General features: G+C 40.2%; 1 protein-coding gene and 1 long non-coding RNA gene across 5 annotated transcripts in view; one reads left to right on the top strand and one right to left on the bottom strand.

Moving 5' to 3' along the window:
• Positions 1–13,528, top strand: part of LOC122154971 — a 32,831-nt gene extending 19,303 nt beyond the window's left edge. Inside the window, exon 2 of the long non-coding RNA XR_006167066.1 lies at positions 12,985–13,528. This is a non-coding gene — a long non-coding RNA (uncharacterized LOC122154971). The remainder of the gene's footprint in view (positions 1–12,984) is intronic.
• An 11-nt stretch (positions 13,529–13,539) lies between these two features.
• EPAS1 (endothelial PAS domain protein 1) overlaps positions 13,540–15,972 on the bottom strand; it is a 78,463-nt gene continuing 76,030 nt past the window's right edge. For all 4 annotated transcript variants that reach the window (XM_042808593.1, XM_042808587.1, XM_042808602.1 and 1 more), the window contains exon 16: positions 13,540–15,863. In XM_042808593.1, the coding sequence (XP_042664527.1) occupies positions 15,712–15,863 (152 nt within the window). In that variant the 3' untranslated portion in view covers positions 13,540–15,711. The remainder of the gene's footprint in view (positions 15,864–15,972) is intronic.

Here is a 15,972-nt window from a genome sequence, read left to right on the forward strand (position 1 = left end):
TAAATAGATAAACTGGAGGATGTCCTAAGAGATACAACTCTGTGAAAAACTACCTGGAAAGAAGTTGCAGGAATTCTTTTTTAGACTGGTATCTAGGTGTAATTCTCACATCTCCTTCTGTTTGTTTTTTGTGTTTGGAGTAGTTTGGGTAGTATGCTTAGTATCTATGTCCCATAGATATGGACAATAAAAATAGCTTGAAGTGTTTTTCTTATTTTGTCCTGACGGCTGTATTTAGTAGCACAGCCGGTCTTCAGATTTCTTGCTTTTAAGCTCATGGTGAATACAGAAGAATGTTTGTACACGTTATAATGAAGAATAACACATTTTAAGCTCTAAATTCTCAAGCACAGTTCTCTATTGTGTATGACTGTTTTCACTGTGCTCCCAGAGGAATCGAGGCAAAAACTTGAATAATCATTTTTTTTTTTTTTTTTTTAATCCTCCTAATCTACCTGAGAACTTCATATCAGTCTGAGGGACAAGTTGAACTTGTATTACAAGCTTAAGTCTACATCGCTGTCTTTTATAATTAAACTTGGATAATTCTTTGTTAATTTCTATTTTGTTCCCCATCATAACCCTGCTAGATGCGATTACTACCAAAGTCTACACAATGTTTTGGCACCATTTATGCAAGTAAAAAGATACTGCATATGCAATCTTCTAGCATCAGTTAAGCTAAGGGAAAATCCCTGGACTAGTTCAAGTGGTTTATATAAGTGAAATATCTTGCAATGTGTGAGAAGCCTCAGAAGACACAGAAGCAAAAAATATCGCTCTCGCAGATGCTCTCCACTTATTTCTAACAAGCCATGGTTACAATTCATGAATTCAAGCCTCGAAACTTTGAAGAGAACCAAAAAAGCTGGAAATTGAATACTTCACTCTTTCAAGAACACCAAAACAAACAAAAAATAAGATCATATTTGATAGGACAGAGTTAATTTTAAAATTGGGCCAGTAGTTCTCACCTCTGCATTAGAAATAACCTATTTTCCACAGCACACATGGAAGGGAGTTGATTGGGGGAGATTGGGCCAACAGAACCTTTAAATCCTGTTGAATGCAGTAACAAGACTACATAGCCTAATGAATAAAAGCATAAATGCTTTATGGAGACAAATGGCCTGTGATTTCCATATGAAACAATTGTATGTTTGGCTGTGTTCAGTTACTGTTGGTTGAGACTGGGTTATGTGGTTACTTCTGACAAAGAAAAACTCAAGCTCAGGAAAGATGTGAAAATCTTGGATGGAAGCCTGCTTACCGGGCAGCAAACTGTGAAAAAAGAGCTTGCTTATGTGTCAGTAAACTATATAACACAGGATTGTTGCCCATCCAGCAGTTCCTTAGCAGTACTAGGAGTAGACTTACCTGCTTTCTTTTGAGGTTCTTTCTCTGCTATAAACTTATTTCTAGTTGTGGGGGTGATTTACACTATATCAAATATTACACAGATTCTGTTTTCAGAAGGAATACCAGCCCTAGTATGATATTGAAAAACAGGAATCAATCCTGTGTGGGACGCACAAAATTTGAGGTGTCGGGTTTGGATGTTGTCTGGCATGCGAAGAATGAGAGTGTAAAATCTAATAGACAAAATTAGCAATGCATTAGCTAGTACAATGACTTCTTTCCTCTTTCTTTATTGTGCATGTTTTTACAGGTCTTTGTATGTACCACCACAGTCACACGTAGCTCCTTCCTCTGGGCAGCTCAGCAGTGGCTCTGAGTTGCCTTCTGTAATATTCTGCTTCTCACTGCCAACAGAGTGAGCCAGCAGAGAGTCTGGCTCTCAAAAACTGTGGTTCTGTCTTTGTGAGAGCTATGCCCAAAGTGCACATGAGGTCATATCTTTGGAAGACAGCTCTAACCAGCTGGCCCTAGAAGGAAGGGAATTTTCTGGTCTCTAGTTTCCCCAGGATTTGTTGTCCATTGCATAGATAAAAAGAGTATACAGAACAAAAAAATGGCTCTTTCTAGATGCTCAGGCAGTTGGTTATTAAAGTGATAACTATCCTCCTGGTAACAGGTTAAGCCAGACGTCAGGAGCAGCAGCTGCTGTAGCTGTTTCATAGTATGATGAAGTGGTTTTTGGCAACCTTCTGGGGAAAAGTGGCATGACAGTGGGGGAAGGTCGCATTAACTATCAGGTGCAATAATATACCGTGATAAGAGAAACGTAAGTAGGTAGTGGAGAATGGGGAAATTTGAAAATGGTGGTAGTTCTGCAGAGGATAGAAAAATACTTCCTATGCATCTTTAGTCATTGATTTGTGTTTATCAAGAAGAGCCATTAGGAGTGGCAGCTGAACATATTTCAAACAGTCTAGTTCTGGATTGTGGGAATGTGATCTAGAGGCTTTTCTTCCATCACAGGTATGAAAAAATCAAGTGTATGGATTTCTTTACAAGCAACTTTTGTGAGGAAAAGAAACAAATGTTACAGCGCAAGGTCACAGATTCCTAACCACTGGGGCAGTGGAGGGGAAATGCATGATGATCTTGGGTCTAAGATTTCTTGTGCCCTCATGTACTTGTCATTCTTCTGACTCTCCTTTGTAAGCAGCACAAAAAGCATCTCAGCAATTGTAGAAGTAGTCACGAGGAGAGCTACTCACTATCATAGTGAAGATTCTATGAGTTTCCCAAAGATGGAGGGCATCATGCAGAGAAAATTTTTGGAAAAGCTTTGATCTTGATTTCTCTCTAATGGATTCAGAAGCAAGTTTTTAACGTGCCTTTATGGACAAGAAAATGTGATCAGTTCTTGGTTTATACCATGCTTGAAGATTTCCTGAACTGAATGGTTTTGCATCTATAAGTAAGACTAGACAGACCATAATGTCTCCATTTTTTATTTGCAGAGATAATTGAGTCTCCAGACAAGAGATCATTTTGTGTCTTGTCATTCCTGAGAAGGGTAAACATTTAATTCTCTCAGTGAAATGTGTATTTTTTGCATCTATCAGGAAACTGAGCAGCATAGAGAAGAATAATTTGTATTTATGATATTTCAAATGATAAAAACTTCAATTGGATAAAGTTTGCATGAATTGTGGTGTATCTGTAACTAAATGTGATATAACTCAACTTCATTTAAAATTCAGTCCTGAGATTTAGGATTCATTTACGTAACTAACTAGTCAGCATGGGGATATGTAATCATGCCAGTTTCCATGATGAGAAACTTTAAATTGCAGCACGCACCCAGAGCCTCTCATTTTTAAGATCTCACTTGCACTGAAGTATTACATTTTCACTCAAAATACCTTCAGATGAGATCTGAAGCCTCAGCTTTTGGTATCGAAGTACAAATTTGTATATTAACTAGCCTACATAATCTTCATTACTCCACTTTTCTTATGTAAATGCTTGTGGGAAAATACACACACACCCAAAAAAAGACCATTAAAAACTTAATTTTCAGTGCTAAGCTGTTTCAGAGAGATGGTAGTGTTCATTTGCACATGGTTGATTGTTTTTTAGAAGGCTGATGCTTTGGGATTGAGAACCCTTCTTCAGGTCTGAAATTCTGCCTGAAATATAAGTGTTGGAAACAGCCTCCCACCGTTTAACTGGTTTCTGTTGAATTCAGAAGTTCTCTGTGCTGAGATTGGACTGTGCTATCTGGAGACATGAAGTGAGGAGTGAATAAGATGGGAATGGTGAAGGATGAGAATTAACAATAATGTGGCCTCTCTTACTGGTGTTCTGTGGACTATCATTTGTTCTGTAAACGGTTTTGTTTGTCTGAGCAATGAGTTTGTTAGTTTTGAAATGGAATTGAGGTACATTACTTACTTTTGTTTGTCTTTGCTCACTTCGTGCAGCTGAAGTTCCTTCAGAAGGATGGTGGTTACTTGAGAATATTTAAACTACAGGGATAGCAGCTGGGCTATTTCCAGTGAATAGGGTGAAGGAACATTTGCAAGAGTTCTAAATAAAATTTGCATTTTTAAATTCATAAAGGCAGCTCTGTTAGTTTACTGTGAGCAGGTTCCACTAACTGCCCTGGATCTTGCTGCATCTCATTTGAGTTGTGTAAGTGTATGTATTATGTGATGCTTGTGCACTCACTCTTGCTGCTGTTTAGTATCAGAATTTGGGAGTTTAGCTATTAGTGATTACTTAATGACATAAATGCTGAAGACAGAGTGTGTCTCCATCAAATAGGGCACACTATTCTCTTGGAAACATGGGAGAAAAGAGTTGTTATGGTACCATGATACTTTTGTCTCTAGTGAGGATGTGCTCCAGCTAGCAGGCGTGTTGATTTCTTTTGTATAAAATACTGCTTTTGTTGATATGAGCAAGGCAGGATGAGCAGGAAGAAATGACCGCAAAGTAGCTAGAGGTTTCACATGAAAGCATGTTATTAAGCCAAAAAGAAGTACACAGCAGTGGTGTTAGAGCGTTACTGGTCAACAGTGAATGCCTAGAGGTAGAGGCCGATTTAAACACCTGCTCCACTTTGTCATTCTGTGTATAAAATTCCTCTAACATGCTTCTCATTGTTTATATCTGTAGAGCCACAAATGGCATCAAGATCCCTTGAAAACCAACAGAGGCAGAAAAATACTGCTCTAGAGATCTTCAAATCACCAGTGAGACCAATGGGGATAGGAGAAAGGGGTCTTGTCCCCTTTCTGTGTCAGTGGACACTTCCACACCCATAGTTCCTGCCCGCATGACTGTATAGCCTCCTTCCTTCATGTGTTCAGTGCTTGGGAATGTGCTGCTCACCATGCAACATACACTCTCACTTATGAATTGTAGCACCAAGACTGATGTTCAGGACCTGTCTAAGCACCCTTAGGAGGTCTGCAGATCTCTGCTCCTAAAATAAAGGAAGAGCTGCCGTTTGGGTGCTGTCTGGTGTGGTCTCCATTTCCCAGTCTTCCTGTTGAAACTGTTGTGCTGGCTCTTCCCCTGGAGCCCTTTGATGTGGAAATGGGTTGATGATATTGCACCCAGCAGACTCTTGCTGCCATAGAGTGCAAAGACAAGAACCTGAGGTTTCTTGGCATGTGTGCTGTCCAAGTAGTGTGGTGTGGCAGCAGAGGGTCTGCGTTGTATTTCTCTGCTCTCTCCACATTGTTTTTTGGCTCTCCCTGCTGTGCCAGTTTGTGCCAGTCCCCAGCGCCCAGCTGGGTTGCACAGCTGGGGTGGCACGAGCAGGAGGTGAAGGCAGCCCTGTACCAGCTGTGGCCATGCTCTGCAGGGTCTCTGCATGCCACTTCCACATTTGCCAGTGAAAAGATGTATCTGTGGATTCACCAGTCATGTGTGGTTTGCTCTGATAGCTCGGTGAAAAAGCCATGGGACTCCTGAGCCCCTCAATTGCCCCACAGAAACATGAGTGTCACGGAGTTTTTGTGAGGTGCTCATCCCTTCACCCTGGTGTGGGGCTACAGAAGCAGCATAAGAGGAAGCGTTCTGTAGGTCAGGTTGCTTTTCCAGAGGGACCCAAACCAGACTACACCCAAAATGAGAGAAATCAGGAAGTGTAGTAATAAGGAAAAGGCTGCACTCTCTCACCTTTAGAAACGCAGGCAGTCCTGTTCTGAGACTCCTCCCGAATCTCTGGCATCTCTAGACCATGTTTCATCTTCCACCTTTGAACTTACTTGAGTTCACCTGCTCTTCACCCATATGCTGTAGTTTATGATCTTCCTGCAGCAGTCCCTCCAGCAATCTGCCCTACCTACCTCTTGTTCGTCAGGAGATAGTTTGACTTAGGGCAGTATTTGTTAAATGAGATGCAGTCTTCAATTAACATCTTACATAAGCACTGCTCAAAGAAAATGGATCCCACCTATTGTGCAGCAGGTATAATGGAGCTTCTTACACAGCACGGCTTGGGATTAACCCAGTTCTTTAATTAACTCTCTCTTTCTATGCCAAAGCCAAGCTACTCGGGCAGTTTTATTCTTTTCCCATGTCTGGGAGGCAGTGCAGCATTTGAAGACTTCAGGAAAGCTGCATGTTCATTTTAACGTCAGCTGTGTCTTAAAGCTGACTGTGAGGGATAGCTGTCTGTCATTAGACAGTCACCCTGTTTAAACTTACTAATCAGTTTGGTGGCTTCAGCATTTTTTGCCAAAAGTGTCTGTTTTGGAAGATGCCTTTTGCTTTATTTATCAGATTACTTGGCTTTTCTTCAGCTCTTGAGTAGAGGGAGTCTGCCACGCTGGAAAGAAGCTCCTCTTTAACAAACTAGCGTATGCCTGTTGAAATATTTATGAAAGGATCCAACTTTTTGTTTGTTCTGTATTTATTCCTAATTAAACATTAGAGGATCACTTGAGATAGTTGAAAGCTGAAATGCTTTTTCTCTATGCAATTCTTCAGATACTCCCAGCTCCCAACAGCTTGCCTTCCACGGTCCTGCTGAAGGCTGGCTCAGGTTTGTGAGGGAGAGCAAGGCAAAAAGACTTTCAAAGGTCTGTTTTCTGTGAGTGGATGCAGGCACTGGCCAAAAGCCACCTGCATATGCCACACTGATGTTTTTGAGACCAATCTTGTGACCCAGTGTGTGCTCTGGGTGAAGCTTAACCAGGCTGATGGACTGATGTAGAGATAACGTTGGCCACAACAAACCTGTACCTCATCTCCATGAATTGATCGGGCCGAAGGTTTAGGCATGTGGTACCTCTAAAGCTCGTACAGCCTTGCCGACTCTTCTCTTAGTAACTTACGGTGATGTGTGAAGCTTCTGTTGCAGCGTAGGATGTATTAAAAGAGCATTTCTCATGTTTGACTTATGGCTTTAGGAGGAAATGTTTTACCTGGATTCTCTCTTTAGAGAAAAGTATGCTTTGAATGGGAGCCATCCTTTTCCTGGCTTTCAGCCATGGCACCACTTGAGAGATGGTGCTGCGGGCTGAAAGTTAACCTCCCCTCCCCCCATCTCTGTGCGCTTGTAGGAGTGCATCTAAGCATAATTCAGCAACTCTGAACCACGTTTGAACCTCATATATGCAAACCGAGCAGCTCTAGTGATACCGCAGTAATTTGGACAGTACAGATGGAGTTCTCTGTGGCCCAAAATTCTGCAGTATTCTTGTTACTCTCTCAACAGATGTTCTTAGCTGCTATTTAAGGTGTTCAGTGGACCAGAATCAGAACTTTATTTGATTGCAATATACTGCGTATATTGCATGCAGTCATACACTGACTACTACTGAGCTTTCCAAAGCAAAGCTGAGGTGGAGATTTGTATGTGATACTTAAATAAATAAATAAATAAATCTCAAGAATAAGCAAATTCAAGTCAAGAATATTCTGTAATTACGATTTCATGTTCAACAGAATTGTGTGGCAGTTGACAGTGCTGCCTTTTGTGGCACAGGCTCATAATGGTTTGTATTCCTTTGTAAGTCTCTTTGTAGTCCTATCAAGTCGTGACAAAAAACCCTGAGAAGCGCTGGCATATTTGTATTACAGCTTGTGACAGCTCTGTAATGAATCCCAGAGTGGGAATTTCCATCTCTGCTTCTAACTTGTCTCCTCTAGCAGATTATCCATATACGTGTGGCTCACACTTCAGATGGGTTAATGAACCAGGAAGGCTCCAGACCGTGTTCAGGTCCTAGAAACATGGTACACGGGCACGGGAGGAATCAACTCCTTTGTGTGGGAGATGGGTCAGCATAGCACAAACTCCCCACTGCCTGCAGACAGGCCTTTGCTTGCTGGACAAACTTATACCACTGATTTGGAACATATGGGACTTATTTGTTGCCCTATTAAAGCAGTTAGTAAGATTGTGTTCCCATTTAAACATGTTTGCAGGGTGGAAGACGCTTCGACTCTTACATCAGTGTGTAAGCCTATCTCCTGTAAGTTGCAGGAGATGTTGTAATAGAATGGCTTTCTTCCTTTGAAGTTTAGTAGAAAAATTCTGTGATGCCATTATTATTATTATTATTTTTTTTGCTATTGCTTGAAAATGGGAATTCAATAAGCAGAGAAAAGACCATTATAAATGTGATTTCAGAGCCTGTTCAGCTTGAAACAAAGGGATTTCCTCACATTCAACCTCATTACTCTGATTAGTGGGCTTGTAAAGTGGAGCATGAAAATGAAACATGACATAGACATGAAGTGATTGTACTAAAATCCACGCAGACTGCTTCTTGGAAATGAAAGTATGACATCCATCTTCTCTGAACTGTTTACAAAGTTAAGTTTTCTAAGTAGTTCATTTTTAAAGTCTGTAAAGTAAGTTACTGTAGCTGTTAAGGGGAGACACCAAAAACAAAAAAATCCAAATAAATGAGCAGGGTGGGTTTTATTTTTTGTTTGTTTTTCTTTAATGACACTGAAAAAATAAGTAGAAGTGATAAATTTTCAGTAGAAATAAATGTTGAGCAGGAACATGTTTTGACTGGGTGGAAATAGATGAAAGTCTACTTGTTCTCATGGCAAAAATGGAGAGAATAGTCTGCATTATTTTAAAAAAGACCTCTTTGTATGCTGCTTACTTCTGCCTCTGAACGTACTCTGTCCTTCTGCCTTAGCTGTTACAAAGATACCTGTTTAGTTGGGTCTTCAGAGGTCATACAAGACGATGACTTCAGTGTTATAATGCTTGTTTGGTACTGTGCAGTGCAGGAGCAACGCAGTCTCTCATATTTTAGCTTTAACAATAGAGCTACATCATATTGTCTTAAAGATTTGTCTTCAAATATTGAGTTTTCTTAACGGAGCTTAATCCTGCAAGACCGTACCTCTTTGATTTAGAAGCTGATTCAGTGCCACAGACATCTTATGTTGTCAAACTGCATTGTGTGCTGTGCAGAATGCAAATCTTTTTGTTCTGCAGCACACTTTTTTAGAGGAAAAAGTAAAGAACAAAGATTTGAATGCAGGTTTTGGTGCTGCTGCACTGTTTCTAGAGATGACTCACACTGATACAATTAAGATCCCAGAACTCTGTATGCAATTGCACCATCTTCATTTCCAATAAGAGCATCTGGAAGAGGATATCTAAATGCTGTTGGATATTGTGAAAAAGCAAGCTGGTGATACTCAGGAGAATTCAGCATCCTGGTGTTTAGGAAATGAAGGGGAAGGCTGTGGGTTGCAGTAAAGCAGGTCAGTGTCTGACTGCTGTGAAATTAGCTAATGTGAGAGAGTGCTGCCTTTCCATATGAGGGCTGGCTGGTGGGACTTCATAATGCTGCTGTAGGTCCTTGCAAGCTGCTGCCATTGTGGTTTGGCTCACCAGGAGAAGAGGGTAGGATGCAATCCAAAGCACACTGGGTGCACAGTGCAGTTTAAAAGTGAAGTTTGGTGTCTAGTGTGAAAGTGGAAAGTATGGTTTTATTTATTTATTTATTTTTTTGAGAGCTTTTGGGGAAAGTTTCCCATTCAGCAGCTTTTGCCACACACAGTATTTCTCTGTAGTGCACATCTACTAGGTAAGCTCCATGAACCTTAGGAGGAACGCATTTCCAGGCTCATTTGTGCTCTTATTCCCACTACAAAGGGGAATCATCTATACTGAACTTGAGGAGATGGGTTTTGTACAGGTGACCTGTGCTGGGTACAGCTCGTGGAAGAGCACAACCCTGGAATGATGGAGGACAGCAGGGTTCCCACCAGCCTCTGAGGCATCTGCTTTTGGGGCACCCCTCAGCCATCAGACTGTTACGTGGCCTGAGTAAGCATGTGAGATTTATTTCCTTGGCATTAGTGAGGACAGAGTTTTGCCTTTAGGACTGAAACATTGAGAGATTTCCCTGGAAAGGAGACATAATGTGGGGAGAAGGGAGGAGGAAGGTGTAGGATCACATCTTTCTCCATGTTCTTGGAAATATCCTTGGGAATGGCTCAGCAGCAGGCAGGCAGGAGCACTTCTTGTGCTCTGAGGAGGCTCACTTGGGACCCACACAACCCATACCCACCAGGGAAAGCATTCTCCTGGCAGGTTTTGAAGAGAACCTGCTGTAAGAATGATTTGAGACACGCATTTTGGGTCAGCACAGCAGGCTGCTGCTGAAACTCTTCTGGTGCTTGAAACGCTGACCATGGACACTTTTCACTCTGTTTATTATTTCCAGTATATGTTAGTGGAATTAATGCACTGAGCAGAAGAAATCTCGGATGAATAAAACTCTTTTTAGCAGCATGTGTGTTCATGTTTCTGATACAAAAACCCAGTACAAACAAACTGCTCAGTGGGGCCTACGGTCCAAAGGGAACAATAAGAGCTCTGTTGAGTCCCATCTTTCAAAGGAACTTGAGTTCCAGGTATTCATTGATTCTTGGTTCCTCTGCTGGTTACCCAGATGAGTATTTTAGTGACTTTGTTTTTCTAAAGATGCTTTCTTCTTGGTTTTGCATGGGGGGAGGGAGAGCTTGTATGGGCTGAGGCTGGGAAAGTCACTCTAAAAATGAAAGCATAAGTGTTTGTTCAGTATATTAAGATTTAATTGATGGTTGCAGAAGCCACATTTTTGTCTGCTTTTCAAAATGTTTGGGTGGCTTTGTGCAGACTTGAGGTATGGGTCGCTGTGGATCTGGGGAAGGCAGTGTTGTGTTAGATAAGAGCAAAACAAGTGTCTAATTGTTCCAAGAGTTCAAAGCATTGGCTATCATTGAACAGACTCTTTTCTGCAGAGGGGAGTTTTTGGACAGGGAGAGGGAGGTTGCCTGAAAATTAAAATATTTGGTGTTGCTGTTTCCTTTATCTTTGAGATGCCTGCAGTGATCAGACCCACCCTGAAAGTTCGGATACCAAAATATTACTGAAGTTTAAAGAAATGGAAGCTGTGAACAGCAAGCTATGCTAAAGGTGAAAACAGGCTGATAAATACAAGCATTTATGTAGTTGAGCAAAGCACAGGAAAGCTCATCTTTATGACCCCTGTAGGGTGTCTTCCAACATAAATGATTCTATGATTAACTATGATTATTTTAATTGCAGTTGCAGTTAAAATAATGGAGAGCAACCTGTTTTTCTAGCACACTTCTGCTGTTTTGCTTTCGATTAACTCCATGGAGTTTTGGGGATTGTAGTTAAGCTTCAGTACAGTCCATGCTTGCTAGGGGATAGACACAATTAGTATTGTGTGCCCTGCCAGGAAGAAAGCCAGTAGCTGGCCTGTGACTTACCTAAAATGAGTGGCAGCGGCACCCATTTTATGCTTCATTTGATCCTGAGTACTAATGTGGAGCTGTTGTGTGGAGGAGGGGTGAATTAAAAAAGCATGTATTTCTATTGATCTTAAGGCTTGTTGCAGGATGCGACTTTTGTGGTTTGCCACTTAGAAGTCATGCAAATTCTGCTTCAAAATAGAGTCAGGGAACTGTGGGCTTTGGTCTGGGTTTTTGTCAGCTGTGATTGTTTAGGATTTGTGCTTTCTCCTTCCGCTTTAGATTTGGCCTCTAGGCACATCTTGGGAGAAAGAGAACAAGGCTTTCAAGCTGATGGGTTTCTTTTTTTTAGATTTTTTAAAATTTATTTTTACTGAGACTTTAAGTGAAATTCAATTGTATAAATATGCTCATAAATGGGAAAATGCATCCCCGTCAATGTCTTTTAGAAAGAATTATTCAGGAAAGCTACTGAATTGACATTGTGATCGTTTGTTTTACTGTCACTGTCTGGCTGCTCTATGAGTCAGTTTAGCTGTGGGAATTTCAGCCTTCTATTTTTCTGACTTATGGGTTATACAGCACAGAGGGATCCTCGTGAGTCACCTTCCTCCAGTACAGCCTGCAGTTCTCCAACTTCAATCTGCCTGGACAAAATCAGGAAGGAGTGCGTAACGATTGCCTAGGTCTGAAACTATAAGGGGATACATTGGGATTCAGAAATCGCACATCAAGCAAGGATGTTAGTGTCCATCAAGATTGTAATAGGCTCTCAAGGTGCTCTAGTACATGTGTGTGTAACTCTCTGAGGCTTGATTTTTGCCCTAAAGCCCAAATCACTTGTTTACAGAAACGCAAACCCAGGTTTTCTTTCTGCTGGTTGTAGCTCCATGGTGCTTAATAGAACTAAAAGAAAAAACACACCACATCTCATGGCTAAGAAATTGTTCAGGCCTCATAAACAGAGTTCAGGCACTTGGGGAAATCACTCAATATTGCTCTCAATTTCAAAAGTTGTGGAAAAAACTGTTTGTCTTCTGATGTTTATTGTCAGGATTTTGCTTGAAGCAAAGCATCGAGGTGAAGGTGAAAGAGGTGTGAAGGTGATGATGAAGAAGTAGGTCATGCTTCAAAACTGAGTAGCAGATGTTTTTTTTTTTTTTCTCATTTTATTTATTTGAAGCCATTTTTAATGGGGACACTCCAAAAATGGGGTACATACAAATTGCTACATCTTCCAGTGGTGCTTTTGCTGCTTCTGTTGACTAGGCAAACGGCACTGAATACAGTCTGGGAAAGGCACGGGTGATGGCGCTGGGCTAATGTGTGGCCTCAGAAGAGTGGAGCTGTGGCAGTGGCAGATGGCTTTGTCCTAACAAAACACTGTTAAGGATTTTCTTTTTCCTAGAATTTTTTTTTTTGTCTCTTGGGAAGTCTATAATGGGAGAGCTGGGGTGAGGAAGAAAACAATGCTGTTTACTTAAATGTAGGTGAAAATTTCTACTTCTCTGCAGATGGGGGGAAAAAAAAAATCTGGCATGTATGTGAGTAGCTTTATAAAGCTCCCTGAGGAAAAGTAATAGTCACCACCTTGAACAAGAGCTGCTGTGTGATGGGCTGTGTTGTCAGCCAGTGCTCTGTGCACCACTGTAAGAGAATGCAATGAACTACCTCGTGCCCAGGGATCTCAGTACTGCTTAGGGACTGGTGTCCTGACTGAAAGGGTAGTTGGAACTTGCTCTGAATTTTCTGGGCATTTTTTTCAATTCTATTAGAATCACAAGAGACACTAGGATGTTGAGGACTTGCTATAGAATTCTGTTGATACCATTTGCTTGTCTGAAAACGACGGTTTTAATGTCTGTTCTCTTACAGTGTGATTAGTGTTACTGCACTGTCAGAAATAGCAATTCCTGCATGGAAGTGTTGAGCAGCAGCATTGCAAAACAGGACTAGCCGAAGCAGCAGCTTAGATCTGCTGGGGCCAGCTGTGCTCAGGGCCTCAGGACCACCAGTACAGGATGATGCCACTGCTACAGACTGAAGTGGGATCCCGCAGCAATTCAGCTTCAAAAGTCACAGGCCACCTCTCTAGGCAAGTACTTGTCATTAAATTATTATCAGTATTTTGTATAGCAGCATCTGTTACACAAATTTGAAATCGAAGCAGAAGTCCATATAACAAGCAGGAAAAGTTTGAGAACACAAGTGTGGTCTGCAAGTTATTAATATCCCGTATGAGGAAAGCTGGAAGGTAAAGTGGAAGAATGAAGTTACTCATAAATGAGAGCTGGGAAGTAAGCTGACAAAGGCCTGTACTGTCCACCTTTTTTAAAGATCAATGCAAACCTTTATTTTCTATAAATAATTTAATAAATACTTTTGTTTTACAATGATACAATAAATTCATAGCAAATGAGTCACAAAGAATTTAGAATCAGTATACTTTAATAAGGTATCAGTGTCAAAATACATTTCCTTATCAAATTAAAGTTCCCATATAGTTATAATATTGTCAATAAGAATTCAGCAATATAGATTATGAAATAATTATGATAAAAAGTATGATTAATATTAAGATGGAATATTTTTCCAGAGTGTTTTAGTAAACTGTTAGGCTATATAACATTTTTAATGCTGAAAATACACAAATAAGAAACAGAAAAGAAGCAGTATTCAAGTGTCTTTAGTCTTTGATGCCTTTAAGTCCTTGCCACTGAAAAATGTCAAATCTGGCTTGCCAACTTTCATTCACTACATGTTGACTCTTACACTATCTTTTCCCATAGGAATAAATTCACTTTATGAGTAGCTTATTTTTGGTAAAAAGAAAAAAAGAGCACAAAACAAAACAACTCTTGAAAGATCTGCCTGCAATAAGGACTATTGGAATTTTTATTTGACACTATATACCACTACTAACATAAGATCTTTCACTTTCAAAAGAGTGCACAGTATGTATGGTTAAGACTCACTTAACACAGCAATTTCTGAAGTGCTCTATGAACCCAAGGCTCCCTCTCTGCAAGTGTCAGTGCATGTAGAAAGCAAAATCATAAAACAGGCTTCAGTGGAACTGAATATCTAAAACCAATTATCTTTGTTCTCAGTTTCTGGGCCAGATTTTATACCTTCTGTACATTGCCGCTGTTCCATTTTTTTCTGTGAAGCCACAACAATTTATACCAGTGGAGGAAACCAGATGGATTTCAATAAATATCTCAATACATAGCTATTTCAAAGGCAGAACTGCCCACCTACTTCTATTAGTTCTAATATTTTTGCTGCTTAAATACACTCCAATTTTCAAACATGAACATTTGAAAGCATTCATAGCCTTATTTCTAAAAATGTGCATGACAGTACATCATAGTTGAAAAAGAGTCCTGAAAACATCTGGCTGAGTTCAGTAGCATCTCAGCTCTTGATTAAAATATCAGGTAAGTCAAAAGAGAAAAACCTGTCAGTAATTCATCTCACTACACCATTCTTAATTCTTTTTGTCCACTTAGAATTAAGTTAGCATAATATGCCAGAAAATACTACTTCTAGTTTCAATATTGAAATTATCTTGCTAGCCAGCCATACACCATGATAAAAGCTAGTAGTATTCAGAGGTGTTAGTTCTGGCCAATGGTCAGATTCCTGAAGTGTCAGAAACGTTCCAAGAAATACTACGGGTTCTTAACTTTGTTGCGTTCTAGATACAGCAAAAGTACCAAGAGCTGATTAACAACTGACCCAAAGAGAAATAATAATAATATAAAAAAAAACAAAACACAACATCTGTTTTGTGTAAAAAATGAAGGGTACGACAAAGAAAAAAAAAAACAAAACCAAAAATACAACAAGCAAGAAACCCCAATACAAACAAAAACACAGGTCTGAATCCTCCACTGGGATAAATCTGTAGGACTCGTGTGTCTCTAGCACTAAGCCAGGTTAAGTCAGCTGAGACCGTGACTTGATTCAGAGGGAAAAAAAGCTTACAATGTGCAACCTTCACAGATACCCACAAACACTATAGTTCACCATTCACATTTCTTTCACCAAGGTGTATAAAACTGAAGGGGAGGGGAGGAAGGCTGGGATTTCTCTTTAGTATGCTTTTCCAGAAGTTATTAAAAGTTACAAAGCAATAAATGCTGGAAAACAGAAAGACTCAAAGGATTTCAATTTGGCAAATGAACAAAAAATTGTGGTTGGAGATCAAATTTGTTTCATTTGTCTTTGGCAATAAAAATAAATCTTTGCAGTACTGCAGCCAAAGTATCACGCAACGAGGCACAGCTTTTTCCTAGCATGAAAATTGAAGGAAATTTGAAAGTATAAATTACTGGTAACAAGATAAAGGGAGGGTAATCAATCTCTCTAAACAACACTTTAATTGGAATAGAGAAAATACAGTAGATGTATTTCTTTAATGTGAATAATAAAAGTGAGTAACTTCAAAAGGCCACTATTTGGTAACATGGACAGATTCAATATCTATGTAAAATCCTGTAAAAGTGTATTGGTATTAGAAATCGCCTACTTGCAAAAATATATTTAAAAACTGAAGCTGTTTTGAACAGTATAGGCCAAGGAATACTGCAGGACTGCTCAGGTTGCCTGGTCCAGGGCTCTGAGCAGTTCACTGCCCTGCAGAAGCGTGGAACTGCCCAAAACAGGGACGTTTACCTCACAGTCATATCTTGTCAACTCAGGCAGCAAATAAGGTTCAAAGGAAGACCCCAGCAGACGACTCGTCACACCTGAAACAGTAAAAGTCAGTCAGGATGCTGAAATCAGAGAGAGAGACTGATAGTGAGAGAATGTTTCTCTCCTCTCTTCCCTCTTCTGTTTATACCAGTTACTGCTTTG

Source organism: Centrocercus urophasianus, unplaced genomic scaffold (genome assembly GCF_019232065.1).
Source record: "Centrocercus urophasianus isolate 14NV4802_14NV808 unplaced genomic scaffold, USGS_Curo_1.0 seq_10, whole genome shotgun sequence".
NCBI classification, from domain to species: domain Eukaryota; kingdom Metazoa; phylum Chordata; class Aves; order Galliformes; family Phasianidae; genus Centrocercus; species Centrocercus urophasianus.